The sequence below is a fragment of the Suncus etruscus genome, chromosome 10 (assembly GCF_024139225.1).
Source record: "Suncus etruscus isolate mSunEtr1 chromosome 10, mSunEtr1.pri.cur, whole genome shotgun sequence".
NCBI lineage: Eukaryota > Metazoa > Chordata > Mammalia > Eulipotyphla > Soricidae > Suncus > Suncus etruscus.
Window position 1 is genome coordinate 208,328 of NC_064857.1, and position 20,212 is coordinate 228,539.

The following is a 20,212-nucleotide window of genomic DNA, read 5'->3' on the forward strand; positions in this document are numbered from 1 at the left end:
CTCTCTCACCACTCTTATTCAACATAGCACTGGAAGTACTTGGTATAGTGATTAGGCAAGAAAAGGATATCAATGGAATCCAGATAGGACAGGAAGAAGTCAAGCTCTCACTGTTTGCAGATGACATGATACTCTACTTAGAAAACCCTAAAGACTCTATCAAAAAGCTTCTAGAAACAATAGACTCATATAGCAAGGTGGCAGGCTACAAAATTAACACACAAAAATCAATGGCCTTTCTATACACCAATAGTAATAATGATGAAATGGACATTAAGGAAACAACCCCATTCACAATAGTGCCACAGAAACTCAAATATCTTGGAATCAACTTGACTAAATATGTGAAGGACCTATACAAGGAAAACTATAAAACTCTGCTCCAAGAAATAAGAGAGGACACACGGAAATGGAAACGCATACCCTGCTCATGGATTGGCAGGATTAACATCATCAAAATGGTAATACTCCCCAAGGCATTATACAGATTTAATGACATCCCTCTAAAGATACCCATGACATTTTTCAAAGAAGTGGATCAGACACTTTTGAAATTCATTTGGAACAATAAACACCCTCGAATAGCTAAAGCAATCACTGGGAAAAAGAATATGGGAGGAATTACTTTCCCCAACTTTAAACTGTACTACAAAGCAATAGTTATCAAAACAGCATGTTATTGGAATAAGGACAGGTCCTCAGATCAGTGGAATAGGCTTGAATACTCAGAAAATGTTCCCCATACATACAACCACCTAATTTTTGATAAAGGAGCAGGAAATCCTAAATGGAGCAGGGAAAGCCTCTTCAACAAGTAGTGTTGGCACAATTGGATAGCCACTTGCAAAAAATTGAACTTAGACCCCCAGCTAACATCATGTACGAAGGTAAAATCCAAATGGATTAAAGACCTCGATATCAGTCCCAAAACCATAAGATATATAGAACAGCACATAGGCAAAACATTCCAGGAAGTTACAGGCATCTTCAAGGAGGAAACTGCACTCTCCAAGCAAGTGAAAACAGAGATTAACAGATGGGAATATATTAAGCTGAGAAGCTTCTGAACCTCAAAGGAAATAGTGACCAGGATACAAGAGCCACCCACTGAGTGGAAGAAACTATTCACCCAATACCCATCAGATAAGGGGCTAATCTCCAAAATATACAAGGCACTGACAGAACTTTACAAGAAAAAACATCTAACCCCATCAAAAAATGGGGAGAAGAAATGAACAGACACTTTGACAAAGAAATACACATGGCCAAAAGACACATGAAAAAATGTTCCACATCACTAATCATCAGGGAGATGCAAATCAAAACAACGATGAGATACCACCTCACACCCCAGAGAATGGCACACATCACAAAAAATGAGAACAAACAGTGCTGGCGGGGATGTGGAGAGAAAGGAACTCTTATCCACTGCTGGTGGGAATGCCGTCTAGTTCAACCTTTATGGAAAGCGATATGGAGATTCCTCCAAAAACTGGAAATCGAGTTCCCATACGATCCAGCTATACCACTGCTAGGAATATACCCTAGGAACACAAAAATACAATACAAAAATCCCTTCCTTACACCTATATTCATTGCAGCACTATTTACCATAGCAAGACTCTGGAAACAACCAAGATGCCCTTCAACAGATGAATGGCTAAAGAAACTGTGGTACATATACACAATGGAATATTATGCAGCTGTCAGGAGAGATGAAGTCATGAAATTTTCCTATATATGGATGTACATGGAATCTATTATGCTGAGTGAAATAAGTCAGAGAGAGAGAGAAAAACGCAGAATGGTCTCACTCATCTATGGGTTTTAAGAAAAATGAAAGACACCCTTGTAATAATAATTTTCAGTCACAAAAGAGAAAAGAGCTGGAAGTTCCAGCTCACCTCAGGAAGCTCACCACAATTAGTGATGAGTTTAGTTAGGGAAATAACTACATTTTGAACTGTCCTAATAACGAGAATGTAGGAGGAAAATGGAGAGCCTGTCTAGAGTACAGGTGGTGGTCGGGTGGGGAGAAGGGAGACTTGGGACATTGGTGATGGGAATGTTGCACTGGTAATGGGTGGTGTTCTTTACATGACTTAAACTCAAACACAGTCATGTATGTAATTAAGGTGTTTAAATAAATAAAAATAAATAAAAAAATTGACTTTGTCAACTGCGACTGAGCAGAATTTTTCTCTGGGACCAGAAAGAGAGACATTGGGTCTGCACAACCAACATACCTGGAGCCTATAGATGGTCTTTTGATAGTATGCTTTATGAGTGGAGGCACCTTGTTTCTCTGAGGCCACAGGAATTTTCTTTCTAATTTCCCCAACATTTGATGTTTCTATGCAAAAAAACCCTCCACCCCCTTTTTTTCTTCTTTTTCTTCTTTTAATTTTATTTATATTCTAGATAGAGCCTCTTGCTTTTATTTTTATAGAACTTGAATCACTTTGTTCTGTTTCATATTTTTTATTTAACCAATTTTATTACATACATGATTGTATTTGGGTTTCCGTCATGTAAAGAACACCACCCATCACCAGTGCAACATTCCCATCACCAATGTCCCAAATTTCCCTCCTCCCCACCCAACCCCTGCCTGTACTCTAGACAGGCTTTCTATTTCCCTCGTACAATCTCATTATTCTCTCTCTTTTTTTTTTTTTTTTTTTTTTTGGTTTTTCGGGCCACACCAGTTAGATGCTCAGGGGTCACTCCTGGCTATACACTCAGAAATTGCCCCTGGCTTGGGGGGACCATATGCGACACTGGGGGATCGAAACGTGGTTCTTTCCTTGGCTAGTGCTTGCAAGGCAGACACCTTACCTCTAGCGCCACCTCGCCGGCCCCGTACATTCTCATTATTAGGATAGTTCAAAACGTAGTTATTTCTCTAACTAAACTCATCCCTGTTTGCGGTGAGCTTCCTTAGGTGAGCTGTAACTTCCAGCTTTTTTCTCTTTTGTGCTGAAAATTATTATTGCAAAAATGTCTTTCAGTTTTCTTAAAATCCATAGATGAGTGAGACCATTCTGCATCTTTCTCTCTCTCTCTCTCTGACTGATTTCACTCAGCATAATAGATTCCATGTACATCCATATATAGGAAAATTTTATGACTTCATCTCTCCTGACAGCTGCATAATATTCCATTGTGTATATGTTCCACAATTTCTTTGGCCATTCATCTGTTGAAGGGTATCTTGGTTGTTTCCAGAGTCTTGCTATGGTAAATAGTGCTGCAATAAATATAGGTGTAAGGAAGGGATTTTTGTATTGTATTTTTGTGTTCCTAGGGTATATTCCTAGGAGTGGTATAGCTGGGTCGTATGGGAACTCTATTTCCTGTTTTTGGAGGAATCTCCATATTACTTTCCATAGAGGTTGGACTAGACAGCGTTCCCACCAGCAGTGGATAAGAGTTCCTTTCTCTCTACATCCCCACCATCACCGATTGTTCTCATTCTTGCCAGGATTGGTAGTAGTTTTTCTTGGAAAGTTTGAAAGAATTCATTAGTAAATCCATCTGGGCCTGGGCTTTTGTTTTGGGGCAGACATTTGATTACTGTCTTAATTTCCTCAATAGTGATGGGTGTGTTTAGATATGCTACATCCTCTTCGTTCAACCGTGGAAGATTATAAGAGTCCAAGAATTTATCCATTTCTTCCAGGTTTTCATTTTTAGTGGCATAGAGTTTCTCAAAGTAGTTTCTGATTACACTTTGAATCTCTGTCATATCAGTAGTGATCTCTCCTTTTTCATTCCTAATACAAGTTATCAAGTTTCTCTCTCTTTCTTTGTTAGTTTTGCCATTGGTCTATCAATCTTGTTTATTTTTTAAAAGAACCAACTTCTGCTTTTGTTGATCTTTTGGATTGTTTTTCGGGTTTTTACTTCATTGATTTCTGCTCTCAGTTTTGTTAATTTCTTCTGCCTCCCTATTTTTGGGTCCTTTTGTTGAGCACTTTCTAATTCTATGAGCTGCGTCATTAAGCTATTCAGGTATGCCCCTTCTTCCCTGATGTGTGCTTGCAAAGCTATAAATTTTCCTCTCAGTACTGCTTTTGCTGTGTCCCATAGTCTCTGCTTGTTTGTTTCTCCATCGTCATTTGTTTTCAGGAAGGTTTTGATTTCCTCTTTGATTTCATCTTGGACCCACTGGTTATTCAGTATTAGGCTGTTTTACTTCCAGGTATTAAATTTTTTCTTCTGTGTTCCTTTGTAGTTCACATATAATTTCTGGGCTTTGTGGTTAGCAAAGGTAGCCTGCAAAATTTCTATCCTCTTGATATTATGGAGGTATGTTTTATGTGCTAGCATGTAGTCTATCCTGGAGAATGTCCCATGTACATTAGAGAAAAATGTGTATCCAGGCTTCTGGGAGTGGAGTGTCCTGTATATATCTACTAGGCCTCTTTCTTCCATTTCTCTGTTCAGGTCTAGTATTTTCTTGTTGGGTTTCAGTCTGGTTGACCCGTCAAGTGTTGACATACCGTGTTGAGGTCTCCCACAATTATTGTGTTGTTATTGATATTATTTTTTAGATTTGTCAACAGTTGTATTAAATATTTTGCTGGCCCCTCATTCGGTGCATATATGTTTAGGAGAGTGATTTCTTTCTGCTGTATGTATCCCTTGATTTATACAAAATGTCCATCTTTGTCCCTTACAACTTTCCTAAGGGCTGTTTTTTCTGGGGTCTCTTTTAGTTGGTACTCTTCGGGCATGCAGGATTTGATCACATGTATTCATTAGCTCAGGTAGTTTCTCTTTAATGATGATCTTGACTGCTGATTCTTCCTGGAGATTTTCTTTCTGGGTCTCTGGGATTCCAATGATTCTCAAGATATTTCTGTTTTGCTTATCATAGACTTCTATTTTCATCTGTTCCCATTCTTTGAGTAATTTTTCCATTGTTTGATCGTTTGCTTTGAGGCTTTTTTCCAATTCCTTCTGCTGTATGAAATTGTTATTCATCTTATCTTCCAGTGTACTAATTCTATCCTCAGCTGCTGTTAACCCAATGGAAAGCTCAACCATGTTTTTCTTCAATTCATCTACTGAGTTTTTCAGACCTGAAAATTTCAGTTTGGAGTTTTCTGATTTCTATCTTCATATTCTCTTGATTCTTATTATTGTTCTCTTCTATAGTTTGTTTGAGTTCTTTGAACATCTTCCATATTGCGACTCTAAACTCCTTATCTGAGAGACTGACTAGTTGGTTGGTCATGTTCAAGTCATCAGAGTTGCTATCTTCATTCTCTATGTCTGGCACTGGCCTGCGTTGTTTCCCCATTGTCACACTTGTATTGTGGGTTTTTCTATGTGTTATGGTTTTATTCATTGGCTAAATGATGTGCACAGTCGCGAAGCGAAGCGGAGTGGCCGTGCTCCTCTGGCTCCTCCCTTTCTGGGCATGTTGACTCACCTCCATGGACGTCTCACGGGAAGGCAGGCCACACAGGATGAAATCAGGCCTAAAATGCAGCGCAGCACAGAAGAGAGGCAGATAGGGGTGCTGGCATCTGAGATCCAACAGAGTTCCGTGCTGTTTCATATTTTTATGTCTTTTTACAAATTGAGAAAAAAAAAAGTGTATGGGGCCCAGGAATCAAGTGGTCTCAGGAACATGAGCGGAAATACCCAAGCCAAAGTTAACTACAATCGAATCAAGAGACCTTTAACAAGCTAAACACAAAATGAACCTGTCATATTAGTAGTCCAAGGTACTAGGGGTGGAGGTTTGGGATGTATGCTGAGAACTCTGGTGAAGAGAGTTCAACACCGGTTGTGGGAATGACCTTAATTCACTGTCACTAAACCCCTGAAATACAACCATGAAAGACTTGTAATTCACAATGACCTCAATAAAAGTATTAAAAAAATAGAAAGCACTTAAATGGACATGAGCTTTCACTGCTGCTGTGAGTGATTTCAAAGAGCACATAATGATTTCAGTGATTTCAGGATAAAAATGAATATGATATTGGCCTGAATGATAGCACAACCTTACCTGCTATACTATTTCTCAGGTCCCAAAAAGTTACTATTAAAATGAATATCATTTACTTTCAAACAGGACAGTTATATCAGTGCTTTTAATTATCCTCAACATTGATTATTCCATATTCCTCAGAGATAACCAGTAACTTAAATTGTAAATAATTATGCCATCTACCTAAAATATAGTTTTGTGATGTGTTTTTCTTTAAATCTTACTTTTTCTTTTCTTTTTTTGACTTTTTGTCCAGAAGTGCTCTTTGCTTAGGAATTACTCCTGGTGGGCTTAAGGAACCATATGGGATGCAGGGGACCAAACCCAGGTTTGCTCTGTGCAAGGCAAGTATCCTATTGCTCCATTTTGTGAGGTGATTTTTTTTTTTTTTGGTTTTTGGGCCACACCCGTTTGACGCTCAGGGGTTACTCCTGGCTATTAGCTCAGAAATCGCCCCTGGCTTGGGGAGACCATATGGGATGCCGGGGGATTGAACCGCGGTCCGTCCTACGCTAGCGCTTGTAAGGCAGACACCTTACCTCTAGCGCCACCTTCCCGGCCCCTGTGAGGTGATTTTTTACTATTTACAGACAGAATCATCTGACACATATTATATGTCAATTTTCCACACTCACATGATCCTGTTAAACCACAGTTGAGATGTCACTGTTTACACCCTAGATTTATGTGTACAGCTTTTGGTGGACACATGTAGCAGTTGCAGTTTGAGTTACCGGCGCAAGCTACCATAGACATGTTTTTTTTCAGACATGTTTCTGAGTTCCAATGTGTAGGAGAGTCTCAGGTTACAAGCCTGTGATGGCTCAATGATCAAATCTATTGGATTTATTCACTCATTTCTAACAACTCCTTGAAGATAATTTGTTTCCTACAGCAGCTTTAACAAATTACCCCCTTCATGCCCAGTGTCTGAGAACACTCGTTTCTTCAAATCCTACTCAAGTGTTTGTGTTGTCATCGACAACTTCTCTATAGTAGAAGAAAACTCTGTTCCTGAAGAATGTGTCCAGGATAGCCCAACCCTGACATTTCATGATCAACATTAACAGGCACACAGAGCCCGATAAGTAAAGCTATTATGCAGTGAACATGCCATTCGATATAGTTGATTTGCAATTGTCATTCCCAAATTGGAGATGCTGACTCACGCCCAGACTAGTACCATGTGTGCCCTGTAGTCATAGCTATGCATTTGAAAGCTAATAAAAGGTAAACAGCATGAAAAATACAAGTTTCCCCACAAACAGATGTTGCTGTATGTGTAGCCTCTTTTTTTTTTTTTTTTTTTTTGGTTTTTGGGCCACACCCGTTTGACGCTCAGGGGTTACTCCTGGCTATGAGCTCAGAAATCGCCCCTGGCTTGGGGAGACCATATGGGACGCCGGGGGATCGAACCGCGGTTCGTCCTACGCTAGCGCTTGTAAGGCAGACACCTTACCTCTAGTGCCACCTTCCCGGCCCCATGTGTAGCCTCTTAAAGTAGAAATTTTTGAGAGGCTATTTTTCTTCTTGAATTTAAGTGATATCTTTAGAATTGAACCAAGTGTCTGGAGTATTTCATGGTGTCAGAGTACCTACCTAACATACCTAAAACCCTGGGTTTTATCCCTGGCACTACAAAACAACAACAACAACAACAACAACAACATAACAGACAAAATCCCCATTTTTTGACCATTCAGCTCCTGGGAATTAAAAAAAAGAAAAAAAAAAAAGGAAAAAAATTCCCCAAACCCTAAAAAAAGATTTTTCAGTGACTAAGTTTTAAAAACCAAGGAAGGGTCATAGAAATAGCAGAGAGGGTAAGGCATTTGCTTTGCCTAGTAATCTAAAACATCTGCGTTCAATATCCAGCCCCTCTATGCTGCTAGGAGGAATCTCTGAGCACAGAGCCAAGAGTAAGCCCTGAGTGCAATCAGAAATGTTCCCCAATCTAACTAACAAAAAACCAAACCCAACAACAACAACCCCCCCAAGCTAAACAAAATACTCACACTTAACAACACTTCAATATGCCTCCACTTTGTTTAATTTATGTACAGTTCATTAAAATCTCATAACTCTCTAACCCAGGTTCTTTTTTTCCCTAAGACTAGTGAATTTTCAGAAGAAGAAATAAAATCTTTTTCATTCTTCCAATTTGCCAAATGTCTACTGGGAAGATTCATTATTAAAACAGTAAGAATTGCATAGCAATGATATCAAGGAGGTGTTTGAGCCTCCAGCCCTCCAATGCAAACCAGGTGGCAGCCACACACAACCACAACGAAAAGATAGAAAACAAATGTTACCTTCTGTGGGTAACAAACACATTATTTACATGGCCCAGTCCATTGCAGCCTGGTAAAGGACAATGAGGAAGCTCCTGCTTATTCAATTTCCAGGAGAGGGGTGCCCCATTGAGCTGAATCTCCTTCTGTTTCTTGGTAGCCAGAGGGCAACCAGAAGCTGTGCGGTGGGATGTGTATTTGCCTGATATGTGACCTTGGCCATCACACCCTATCACAGGACATCTAGAGAAAGGCACAGCAGAGACATTATTAGCTGAGAGAAACTGGATCATTCGCAAGATGTGTAGTAACTGAGTGCTGGTAGTTCTGTCCTATACAGAAGGCAAGCGGTGAAATATGAGATTCAACAAAGGCCTTAAAAAAAAACAGCATTGTAGTAACAGCAATCACTGTCTCCAGGCTATAAGCTAAACCATTTTTAATCAAGGTTTCATGAAATCTACACTGCAAATACACCAGGTAAAGAATGCTAGTATACTACTATAAAGGTGGAGAAAACTTAAAAAGTTAGGTAAACTGCCACTTGTATAAGGTGTGAAGTCAGGTTTCCATCAAGGTTTACCTCCACGCTTTTAACTTCAGAGACATATACACAGTGTTTCACTGCCTCTGACATGGAGTCTCGGCATTTGTTTTATGTTATACAAAATACCACTCACAGAGGAAGATTTTTTTCTAAATATTTAAATATTGTATTTAGAGGATTTGTAAAGCAAGTGATTTAAATTTTTACATATAAATCTGCATCAATAAACCAAAACTTGGTAGACTCTATTACAGAGAGAATTCTATTTAGATGGAACTATATATAAAAATCAAAGAGGAAAAATGCTGTTAAATGTGTCATTTTGAAAGACTTCTATATTTTTATTCTTTACAACAATTGGAAAAGGCAAACACTTTCTACTGTTCTTTTGCATGATCAAAGAGCTGCTTTCTCTTAGCGATGAACGAGACATTTTCTTGAGCCCCCTGAAATACCCAACGACTGCATCAAGGGTCCTTGTGCTCAACAGGGTACACTACCTCCTCTATGTCAATCTCTGATCAGCTGTCTCCCAACCAAGTCCCGCCCACTTGACCCACTGGCTTCAGTTGTTCCTAACACCACAGTCTCATTCTTTCACTTACTTGAGTTCAGAGTCTTCTTTTTCTTCCTTCATGGGAGTCATTTTGACACCACCTTTCCTGGCCCGAGGGCAGCCCGACAAGCTAAAATATGAACCCAACGAAGAGCAATTCATAATCATGTCATCTCACTAACAATGACCACTGACACCGATTTTCATCTCTCAGAGTTAGACTCCGTATGGGGTTGAAGTGATAGTACAGAGAGGACAGGATGTTTTTCCTGAATGTAACTGACCCAGGCTTAATCCCTGGCAATCTATATCGTCTCCCAAGCCCCACAAGGAGTGATCACTGAGCACAGAACCAGGAGTGAGCCCTAAGTATCACCAGGAGTGATCTCTGAGCATCACCAGGTGTGGCTTCCAAACAAAACAAAACTAATAGGAAAAGTAGTAGGCTCATTCCTTTTTATAGTAACTATGTCAGAGATATTTTATTTATATATAATTACTCTAAGTCCTTTAATATTAAATTAATATTTAATAATTAGCAATATTTAATAATTATTTTATTTAAGTGGTTACAATGTTGTTCATGATTGAGTTTCAGCCATACAAAGTACAACCACCTTTCACCAGTGCAGGTCTCCCTCTCCCATCCTCCCTCCAGCCTGCCTCTGGGGCAGGTTTTTACTCCTCTCCCCTCGCTTTATCTTTCTATCTTTTTTGACACAATGGTTTGCACTATTGTTAATGAAGGGGTACAATGCATATCACTTTATCATCTTTCAGCACCCAGTTCTTGTGGAGTGACCAGTTTTAACTACTATTATTGCCACAAATCACTATCCTAATTGCATTCATCAGTCTTTGTGGTAAGCTTCCTCCTATGAATGGGTCCTCTTGATCCTCATCTCTATTATTTCTGGGTACTATTACCATACTATTTTTTACCTTTCTTATAGACCATAAATGAGTGATATTATTCTGTCTATTCTTCTCTCTCTGACTCATTTCACTCAGCAAAATAATCTCCATATCCATATCATATATAAGAAAATTTAATGACATATTTTTCCTAACAACTGTATGGTATTCCATTGTGTAGCTGTACCAGACTTTCTTTAGCCACTCATCTGTTGTAAGAATAGGTTTATTATTACCTTCTGTGTGAAGCATAATTTCCAGTAACATGCCCAGAGCCATCACAGCCTGGAGTCGGGCACCTGCAAAACACAGGATTGGAACTCAGGGTGCTGTGTGGTAGTTGTTGCAGAGGGACGAATTCATGACATATTCAAACAAAATAAAAAAGAATGAGTTTCTTTTTGTAAGACTCTTTTTGTTTAAACATAAAACATTTATTTTAAATAAAACGCAAGCTATATAATTATTGCAAAATGCTCAGTAATTGTTGCATTAGTTTGATGCATTTTTATTTCTTCTGCTGATATATTTTAATTTAAAATTTTCACTAATAAAATAAGGAATAATATTTAAATAATAAATTAATTTTATTTAAACATGATGATTTGCAAAGCTATTAACTATACTATAGAGTTTCAGGCATACAATATTCTAACCTCTATCCCACCACCAGTGTCAGCTTCCCTTCACCACTCCCCAGTTCCCTCCTCTCTTTTAACCCTCTGAATAGTATATAATTCTACCCTTTTTTGTATTTGGGCCACAATCAGGGGTTACTCCTATAACTCAGTATTCAGGAATCCCTCCTGTCACTGCTCAGATGACCATATGGTATGTTGGGGATTGAACCTGGATTGGCCACATGCAAGTCCTACCTACTGTACTATTTCTCCAGCCCCAGTCCCTAACTGGTACATCTTTAAGTTTAAGTAATGTAGTTTTGGGAACCATAGTTACAGCTGTGCTGGCTCTAGTGGCTTTGCCATATACAGGTTTCTTAGCTCTATATTACTGATGTGTCCAAGGCTCTCGATCATTGCCTTTATGTTACCTTCAAATTGCCAGGTCTTACTCACCACTTATTTTATAGCCCATAAATTAGAGCTGTGTTATGCAAAATTCTTGTCTTTAGCATAAATAAAAAGGTTTACTAAGTTGTTTCTGGGCATTATTTATTTTATTTGAAATGCTTCATGATAACAAGATATTACCATGATAACATAAAGAGGTCAATGAAATGTTTCTTTTTATTTTTTGGTAAAACAGATGAAAGCTATAAATATTTGATATTGAATGAAATACTTAAATACTGACTATTGTAACTTCTCATTATACATGTTTTCCTTCAGTAGGTTATCAACACTTCTGAAATGTTTAAAGAAAATATTTAAGAAAATTTATAATTATTATGACAATACATAAGACAGGTTTGAGAGCAGCTGGACGAGATTTATTAGGTATTATTGAATAAATAAATTGAATAAGTATGTATCCCACTTCTCTCTTTTCAACTTTCTAATTACTAGTTTCTACTGAGCATTTATTCTTAAATTTCTGTGTAGAAAATAGCAACAAATAAAATAACTTTCAGAGTCTATACTAGTATAATCAATTGCTCTTTATTTACTTTGAAAATAAGAAAATCTGTATGCTTCACATTTTGTGTTTTAATATTTTAATATTATGTCACTCAAACTAATTTTTATAACTTTGAGATAAAATTTAAACAAGGTAGAAAATGGAAATATTAACAAAATATTATAAAGCAATTTAAACAACATATATAGATTCTAAAATGTATACAAACATTATTTTGTCATTAGAATTAGAACACATTTCTTAAAGATTATTAAAAATAAATTATTTTTTTGGCACCACTTAGTATTAAATTACCAATTCAGTATTTCCTGGAGTGCCCAGGGTATCTCTGGAACCTTAAAAACTACTTGGGAGATGCTTTCCCAAAATGTAATAGAGAAAATAAAATCAGTAAGTAAATGTTAATGTTACTTTGAAGTCCTATAAACGAGGCTGATATGATCCAAAATTCACTCTAGTACTGAAAATAGCCATTTGGTACAAAATGCCCATAAATTGAAATACTATGAACTATTCTTTAGTTATCTGATAAAAATACTTTTCACAGCTTCAGATGTCTGATTGAAGCATATAAATTCTGAAAGTAACATAAAAACATCAGTTTAACTATTACATAATTTACTTCAAAAATAGTTCTAAAGTACAATCTCCTTCCCTCTAAAACCGTAGATTAAATTAAGTGACAGTGATTTGGCCTTGATTCATTCAATTTTTTTGGTGAATCCAGTGTTGGCTATGGTTCGGGTTGACCTGACTTGTTAGTGAAACACTGGTACCAAATGGTGAGAGACCTACATAGCAGATGCAGAGCATGGAGGATACTTTCTCAAAACTTACTTAAGCTCCTGGGAGTTAGCAGCCATGAGGGATTTAAGAGTCTTATCTGCCAAAGGACATCCAGAAACACTAGAAAAGAATGGGGAAGAAAAGAATAACAACATATGATACTGATACCAGTCTGAGCCAAATAGTAACCGGAATGTATGAACATAAGTTAAATTTCCTGGTGATTTGGGATAAGGACAGTGACACAAAGGCTGCTAATCATTCCCATTGCAACACCAAGGAAGGATGGCTTAAATGATGTAAGGTAGAGCTGCGGTACCTCAAAGGTCTGGAATTCACGCCTTATATGAGTTCGGTCCCCAGTATTGGATGTTCTTGCCCCTAGCACTACAGAAGTTAGCCCTGTTGGGCCCTGCAATGCCCACCTAAGCAGCACCACATCAACAGGCCTAATAAAATTGAACTACCAGGCCCAAATTGAAAGACATGAGCATCATCAGAAGAGAACACCAAGTATCACTCTGTAGCACTCTACCTCCTTCCAAATTTTAAACCAATATACAGTTGGAAGACATTCATCTCAGTGAAGAGGCAAGTAGGAGAATTAGTGTTCATAAAACTTTGATTTGCTCTTCAAGATGGAGTGTGTCACATCTCCTATTGTGAATTGTAGAAGTAAGTTGCATTTTACCATTTAAATTTTATTTCCCTTGGGTCTGAAAACTAGACAGATTCAAGGTCCTGGAGTAAATTCTATGTTTTGTTTGCAATCAGACTACACTATAAAAAACAAAACCAAATTTTTTAAATCAATAATCATATTTCTTCTAGACTACAGTGGAAAGATTGAAGATTTAACTTCTTATTTTTAAAAACAAAACAAGTCAAAGGCCACCTCCTTCCTCTTTGTAGCTATATCCATCTGTTTCTAGAGTGTTTAATAATAAGAAATAAATAAGAAATATTTAAATCAGAATGAGACACTAAACAGGTGACTGTGCATGAAGTCATTACATACCTACGATGGGATGCATAATTTCCTGTCACATGACCACTTCCATCACATCCTGGTGTTGGGCAGCTAGGTCAAAAAGTACACTTTGGTCAAGTACATTTTGTGAATTAGCTACCAACGAGCTACTCTTTTTCTAGGTAAGTTAACACAGTACAGAATATCCAGATGCTGAGAAAACTAAGGATTTGTGTTACATAAAAACTGACACACTATTAAAAGAAAACAGAAACAACCTTAAGGATTTGTTCTAAGCATCACATCCAAATTTCTGATTCAATGCCTTTGGAAAGTGATACAAAATATATGTCCTTAGAGGCTGAGTGGTGGCGCAACACTAGGGTGTTTGCCTTGCACGCTGCTAACCTAGGACAGACCCTCGGTTCTATCCCCAGATAGATCCAGGAGTGATTTCTGAGAGCGTAGCCAGGAGTAACCCCTGAGCATCACTGGGTGTGGCCCAAAAACCTATATATATATATACATATATATATATGTATGTATGTATGTATACATATATATGTCCTTAGGGGCTCCTGCCTTTTTCACAGAACCTTGAGACATATTATTTTGTTTGATATCATATTTATGCATTTTTCTATAAAATTAAGAAGACAGAAAAAAAGGATGAGAGCCAGAGGTCAAGTGATCTCAGGTGTATTAGTGGAGGAAAAAAAGGACAACAAAATAGCCCAGCCAAAGTCAACAACAATAGAATCAAGAGACCTAAACTTTAGCGAACTGAACTTAAATGGGCCTGCTATACTGGCAGGCCTTAGGGGAAGGGATAGTGGTATAGGATGCACTCTAGTGCATTGGTGGGGGCCCTGATTCACTGTATATCTAAAATTCAACTAGAAGCACTTTGTAGATCACAATGGTTTTAATAAAATAAAATTAAAAATAAGTGGAGGGAGGACAACATTAGTGGTGGGAATGTCCCTGATTCAATATCACTATGTACCTAAAATATTACTGTGAAATATTTGTAATCCACTTTGGTCAAAATAAAAATTATTTGAAAAAAAGAAGATAAAAAAAGAAAGAAAAGAGAAGGGAATAAAAAATATAGCAATAAAAATATATATGTCCAATTGATATGATTAACAATCAATATTGTTTTCAATTCTTTAAAAATTCGAGTATTATAAGAAGCAAATGTAACAAATCCATTATTAATAATGATAGTGATGTGAAGCAACCATATAAAAGTTTTATGATTTTTTAATAAATATTTTTATTTAAGCACCATGATTACAAGCATGTTTATAGTTGGGTTTTAGTTAAATATAAAATATAAAAGAACAACCCTCTTCACCAGTGCAACATTCCCACCACCAATACCCCTATCATTCTCTTTCCCCAACCCCTGACTGTATATGAGATAGGCATTCTATTTCTCTCACTACCATTGTCATGATAGTTGTCAGTGTAGTTATTTCTCTAATGGAACTCATCACTTTTTGTGGTAAGGTTTATATTGCAGGTTTTTTTTTTGATTCTTTGAAAGAGAAAGGCAAATAGTTTCTTCCTAAACATTTTGAAAACTGAAAAATAGAAAATCTTTAAAAATACAAGGTGACTGAAATGTAAACTAATGTTTTACATCAGTGGGAAATAGCTTGGTTTATAAAACTTGTGATCAACTTCCAGAACCCAGGTGAATTTTTTATTTTATATTTTTTAAAAAATAATTTCTTGGGGCCGACGAGGTGGCGTTAGAAGTAAGATGTCTGTTTTGCAAGCGCTAGCCAAGAATCAGGACCACGGTTCGATCCCCAGGTGTCCCATATGGTCCCCCTCTAGCCAGGGGCAATTTCTGAGTGCTTAGCCAGGAATAACCCCTGAGCATCAAATGGGTGTGGCCCAAAAAACAAAAAACAAAACAAAAACAAAAAAAAATAATTTCTTTATAGTTTAGTCTTTTAGCTTAGCAGAAGTAAAATACATAAAGAAAACTATAAATCACTACTAAAATAAATATAAAAAAGGAAATGAAAGCAATACCTGTTCATAACACAATTTTACAAAAAAAACACTCTATAGATTTGATGCAGTTACATAAAAATACCTGTGGTAGGGTTGGAGTGATAATAAAACTGGTAGAGGAATTGCTTTGAATGCAGCCAATCCTGGTCTGATCCCTGCATCCCTATTGTCCTCTGAATACCTCCAGGAGTTATTTCTGAGTGCAGAGTCAGGAATAAATCCTGAGCCCCAGTTATGGCATCTCCCTCAAAGACCCATGGTATATATATATTTTAAACATAGATAAATGTTGCTAAATTTATATAGGATGATAGTGAAAAAATTTCTAGGACAAAAGACAGGAAGCTTTTCTTTTCCTAACTTTAAATTATGCCATGAAACTACAATCAAGATAGTGTGGCACTGGAACAAATACAGACTCTCACCACCAGACTGGAATTGAGAACTTAGGGACAGATCTTTTGATATATGGACAGCTAATCTTTGACAAAGGAGCTGAGCGTATGGAATACAGCAAGGGAAGCCACTTTTGTAAATGGTGCTAGGAAAACTGGAAAATTGATCTCAAACACAACCCACAAAAGTCAACTCCCAATGGATTAAATAAGTAACTTTTGATAAGACCTGACTATATAACTTATGAGGAAAACATAACCACAATCTTTTGCAACACCGAATCTAGTAGTATCTTCAATGATTCAATGTTATTGACTGAACACATGGAAACAAAGATAAACAAATGGGAGTACATCAAATTAAGGTTTTGTATTACAAAAGAAATGCTGTGGCAAAGAGAGAGGGGTTTCATGGGGTCCTGAAATAATAGTGGAAGGTAACAGACACTGTGGTGGGTGGGTGGTGTGGTGTAGAAATGTTGTATATGTGAGACTATCAGTGACAATATTGATTCTATTTTTAGGTTTTTATTTTTGATTTTGGGCCACACCCTGTGGTATTCCAGGATTACTCCTGGATCTGCACCCATTGAGTATGAAGATAGTACTCTGGGGACCATATGAGATGCTATGGCTTGAACTCAGGTTGGCCTTGTGCAAGGCAAACTCCCTACCTGTTTTAACACTCTGAAACTTGTTCCCGCAAAACCTGCAGTCAGCTACTCTTGCTTCTCAGGGACCCATCCTACTCTTTTGCTTGTTTTCTCACTCCCAAGGACTGACTTCTGCTTAGGGCAGAGCAGAAGACTTTAATTCCCAAAAAAGCATGTCCTTAATCCTTGTTCTTGTCCCTCTGTCTCAGAGCACTAGTAAAGCTTTAATTAGAACTTAATACACTCAGGTTATAGTTTTAGTCTCTTTGGAGCCACAGAACTCTTTGAGAAGGTGCTCAAAACCATGAATTCTCTAATTCAAATAACAATTTTTATTAGATTTTATAAAGTTAGTTGACACCGGAGCTGGAGTAGAATAAATCCCTGAGCACCTCTGGATGTGGTCTTTAAACTCAAATAAATAAATTTAAAAAAAGTTACTAGACTCCTTGAACCCTATAGTTTTTATTGGGACCGGTGGAGCTCAGATGAAGAATTTTGGATCAAAACAAACATTTCACATTGCTTTTAGTCAATTAGTGTCTAATTCTCTTAATGTGACCTCATAGTTTTGAACATAGGTACATACAAAATATTTGGCTATGATGAGTTAACATTGCTCTAAAACATTACCCAATTCCTAAACTATGTAATTCACAATATGATGACTCAAACTCATTTGACATTTTCTATTCCAAAATCTTACAGAATATGCCATTTCATATCACTTACGTGATTAGTTCCTTTTTGAGATCTCTTGTGTGGAGCTTGGATTTAGGGCTTGGAATAGAGGACTCTCCAGGGAACTTCTTTTCTTCTAAAATTTCTAGGGAGCTGACTGGGTCTTTCTGGAAAAAAAATACAGAAGGCATTAAGGAACATTGGAAAGACAACTGGAGTAGTTAATATTAGTTAGTAGTTAGTATTCCTCACAGGATTTACAGATAAAATAATGACAAAATGATGAACATGCAACTATATCCTGATCAGTTCACATTTTTATACCACTGAGCAATGAGAAATTTAATATATGGGGATAGCTTTAGATATGTTTGGTAAATATATTGACAAAACATTTTATGAGATATATAACTAAACAACTAAGTTATAGTTGCTCACATAACAAGCTTTTCCTAGGGAACAGAGGCTTACTAGCTATTTATTTACATAAAAGGAAAGAAATATGTAAAATTGAATGACACAAATTTTAAACAAAAGGAAGAAGTAAAGTTATGTTCTAAGATGCAAATAATTAAAATATAAATTATTTTATTTAAATGTTTAATCATTGATCCATAATATCTAGGCATTTATTTTGACTTTGGGGATAGTTTCTTTTATTTTTTATATCACTTTATTGTTTTTTAGTGATGCAAAATAGTTTTAATAAAAAGCAGTGAGACTCATCTATGGGTTTTAAGAAAAACAAGATATTGTTGCAATAATTCTCAGAAACAAAAGAGATAAGGGCTGGACAGTCCAGCTCACGATATGAAACTCACCACAAAGAGTGGTGAGTGCAATTAGAGAAATAACTACACTAAGAACTATCATAACAATGTGAATGAATGAGGGAAGTAGAAAGCCTGTCTCAAATACAGGCGGGGGGTGGGGTGGTGGTAGGGAGGAGAGAGATTTGGGACATTGGTGATGGGAATGATGCACTGGTGAAGGTGGGTGTTCTTTGTATGACAAACCCAACTACAATCATATTTGTAATTAAGGTGTTTAAATAAAGATACTAAAATAAAGAAAAATGGTGAGAAAGAAAGAGTGGGAGAAAGAGAGGAAGAAACAGAGAGAAAGATGTTGAAGAGAAAACACAGACCTCTCTAGAGTGGAGAAAGTTAATTTCTTATTTTTAAGTTACTTCTTTTGCTAGCTTGGTATCTTGTAATACTTTTACCCATTTAATAAATTTCTTGTTAGATTTTTATTTTCCTGCTTTACTATTCATCTTTATAACATAAGAAGGCCCACTAATCATTTCAAATAATTGATTTACCATGTGATACTTATTATTTTACAGAAACTAGTGTTGGTTTATAATCACATAATTAGATTTCTTTCACATTTGAACTTTTCTCATAACTTTATGAATTTAATATTTAATTAACATTAAGTTAAAATTGAGTCATCTATAAAAAAAGATAGAGTAACCTGTACACTAATTATTAAAGTATTATTAAAGGTGAAAAACTTATCTTTTATAATCCAGGAAAACTATCAGTGAAATCAAATGTAAATTGTGATATAAAATATGATTTTCATAATCCTAAATTGACCTTCAAAATTAATGAAATAAAATTTCCTGAATTTTCACAAAATATGAATAACTCTAAATAATGAACTCAAGTCACAACTTTTTCATTATTTGCTTGGATAAAAATTCAATGTTAATTTACCCAATGGTAAATATTTTGATAATGTATTTTAAGTAAAAGTTTTGCAATTAGATTTGGAGTAATTTATTTCTTAGTATTAATTATGGTGCTAAGTATTCCATTTCATTTTATTATAAATGTTGAAAATAATTCTTTTTCTTATTGCACTGTAAATTATCAGATATAATAAAATATGTATTGTGATATATTTTTACTATATGGTTAGGCCTACAATGAAAGGTTGCACATGTAATTATTCCCTTGAAGTTCAATATAATTACTATTTATGTATTGCTTACATTGTATTAGATAGTACCAACAATTTAGAAGTTATTTAAGACATATGGGAAGGTAAACTTAGTTAGTGTGCCATTTTATATAGGCAATTTGAGAATCCAGGGGTTGTATTTGGAAGGTGAGTCCTGAAACCAAACCTCCATAGAAACAGTGACAAATGTAAAAAAAATACTAGACACTACTTAGAAAATCAAGAAAAAGATACAATTCATAACATTTATATAATAAATAACATTTATTTATTGTGATACCTTTTAATGTCATTCCCATAAAGTACCTAGCAAAATACATACATGAGTCTTATCTGTTTAATGTAAATGAGAAAAATGAAGCAATTCCTAACAACAAAGCAAAAACATAGAAATACTCCCATTCCTGTCATTTGGTGTTATCTGGATTTGGACTGGATCATAATTTGTATGTAATTTCTAAATATTTTGACTTCTTAGAAGTTAGACACAAATGCAAAATCTAAGATTATTTCAGTATAGAAAGCCTTTTAGTTTAGTTTAGTTACTGAATTTGTCACATATAAAATCTTAGAGTAGAAAGAGCCCTCTTACTAGCTTCTTTAAGATAGTTAATAATAAAATACCTTGAAGATAACATGTAAAATTTTAGAAATGGAAGTGCTATCAACTCTTATAGGCTAAATTTGTATTATGCATTAGGTTTTGAAAAATGATTAATTAAGCAAGATTAAGTAACTTCATTAAAATGCATGCAAACATAATTCTTACAGAGTAAATATTAGCTAATTAGATATGTGGTAATGATTTAA

The 20,212-nt window shown here is 36.1% G+C and overlaps 1 protein-coding gene across 1 annotated transcript in view; it reads right to left on the reverse strand.

Annotated features, from left to right (window-relative positions):
* The window catches only part of ST18 (ST18 C2H2C-type zinc finger transcription factor), a 155,191-nt gene that overhangs the window by 42,558 nt on the left and 92,421 nt on the right, over positions 1-20,212 (reverse strand). The window contains exons 10-15 of the mRNA XM_049782434.1: positions 17,483-17,598; positions 13,720-13,782; positions 12,753-12,821; positions 10,553-10,615; positions 9,451-9,531; positions 8,320-8,541 (exon numbers count right to left, since the gene is read on the reverse strand). Coding sequence (XP_049638391.1) covers positions 8,320-8,541; positions 9,451-9,531; positions 10,553-10,615; positions 12,753-12,821; positions 13,720-13,782; positions 17,483-17,598 — 614 coding nt within the window. The remainder of the gene's footprint in view (positions 1-8,319; positions 8,542-9,450; positions 9,532-10,552; positions 10,616-12,752; positions 12,822-13,719; positions 13,783-17,482; positions 17,599-20,212) is intronic.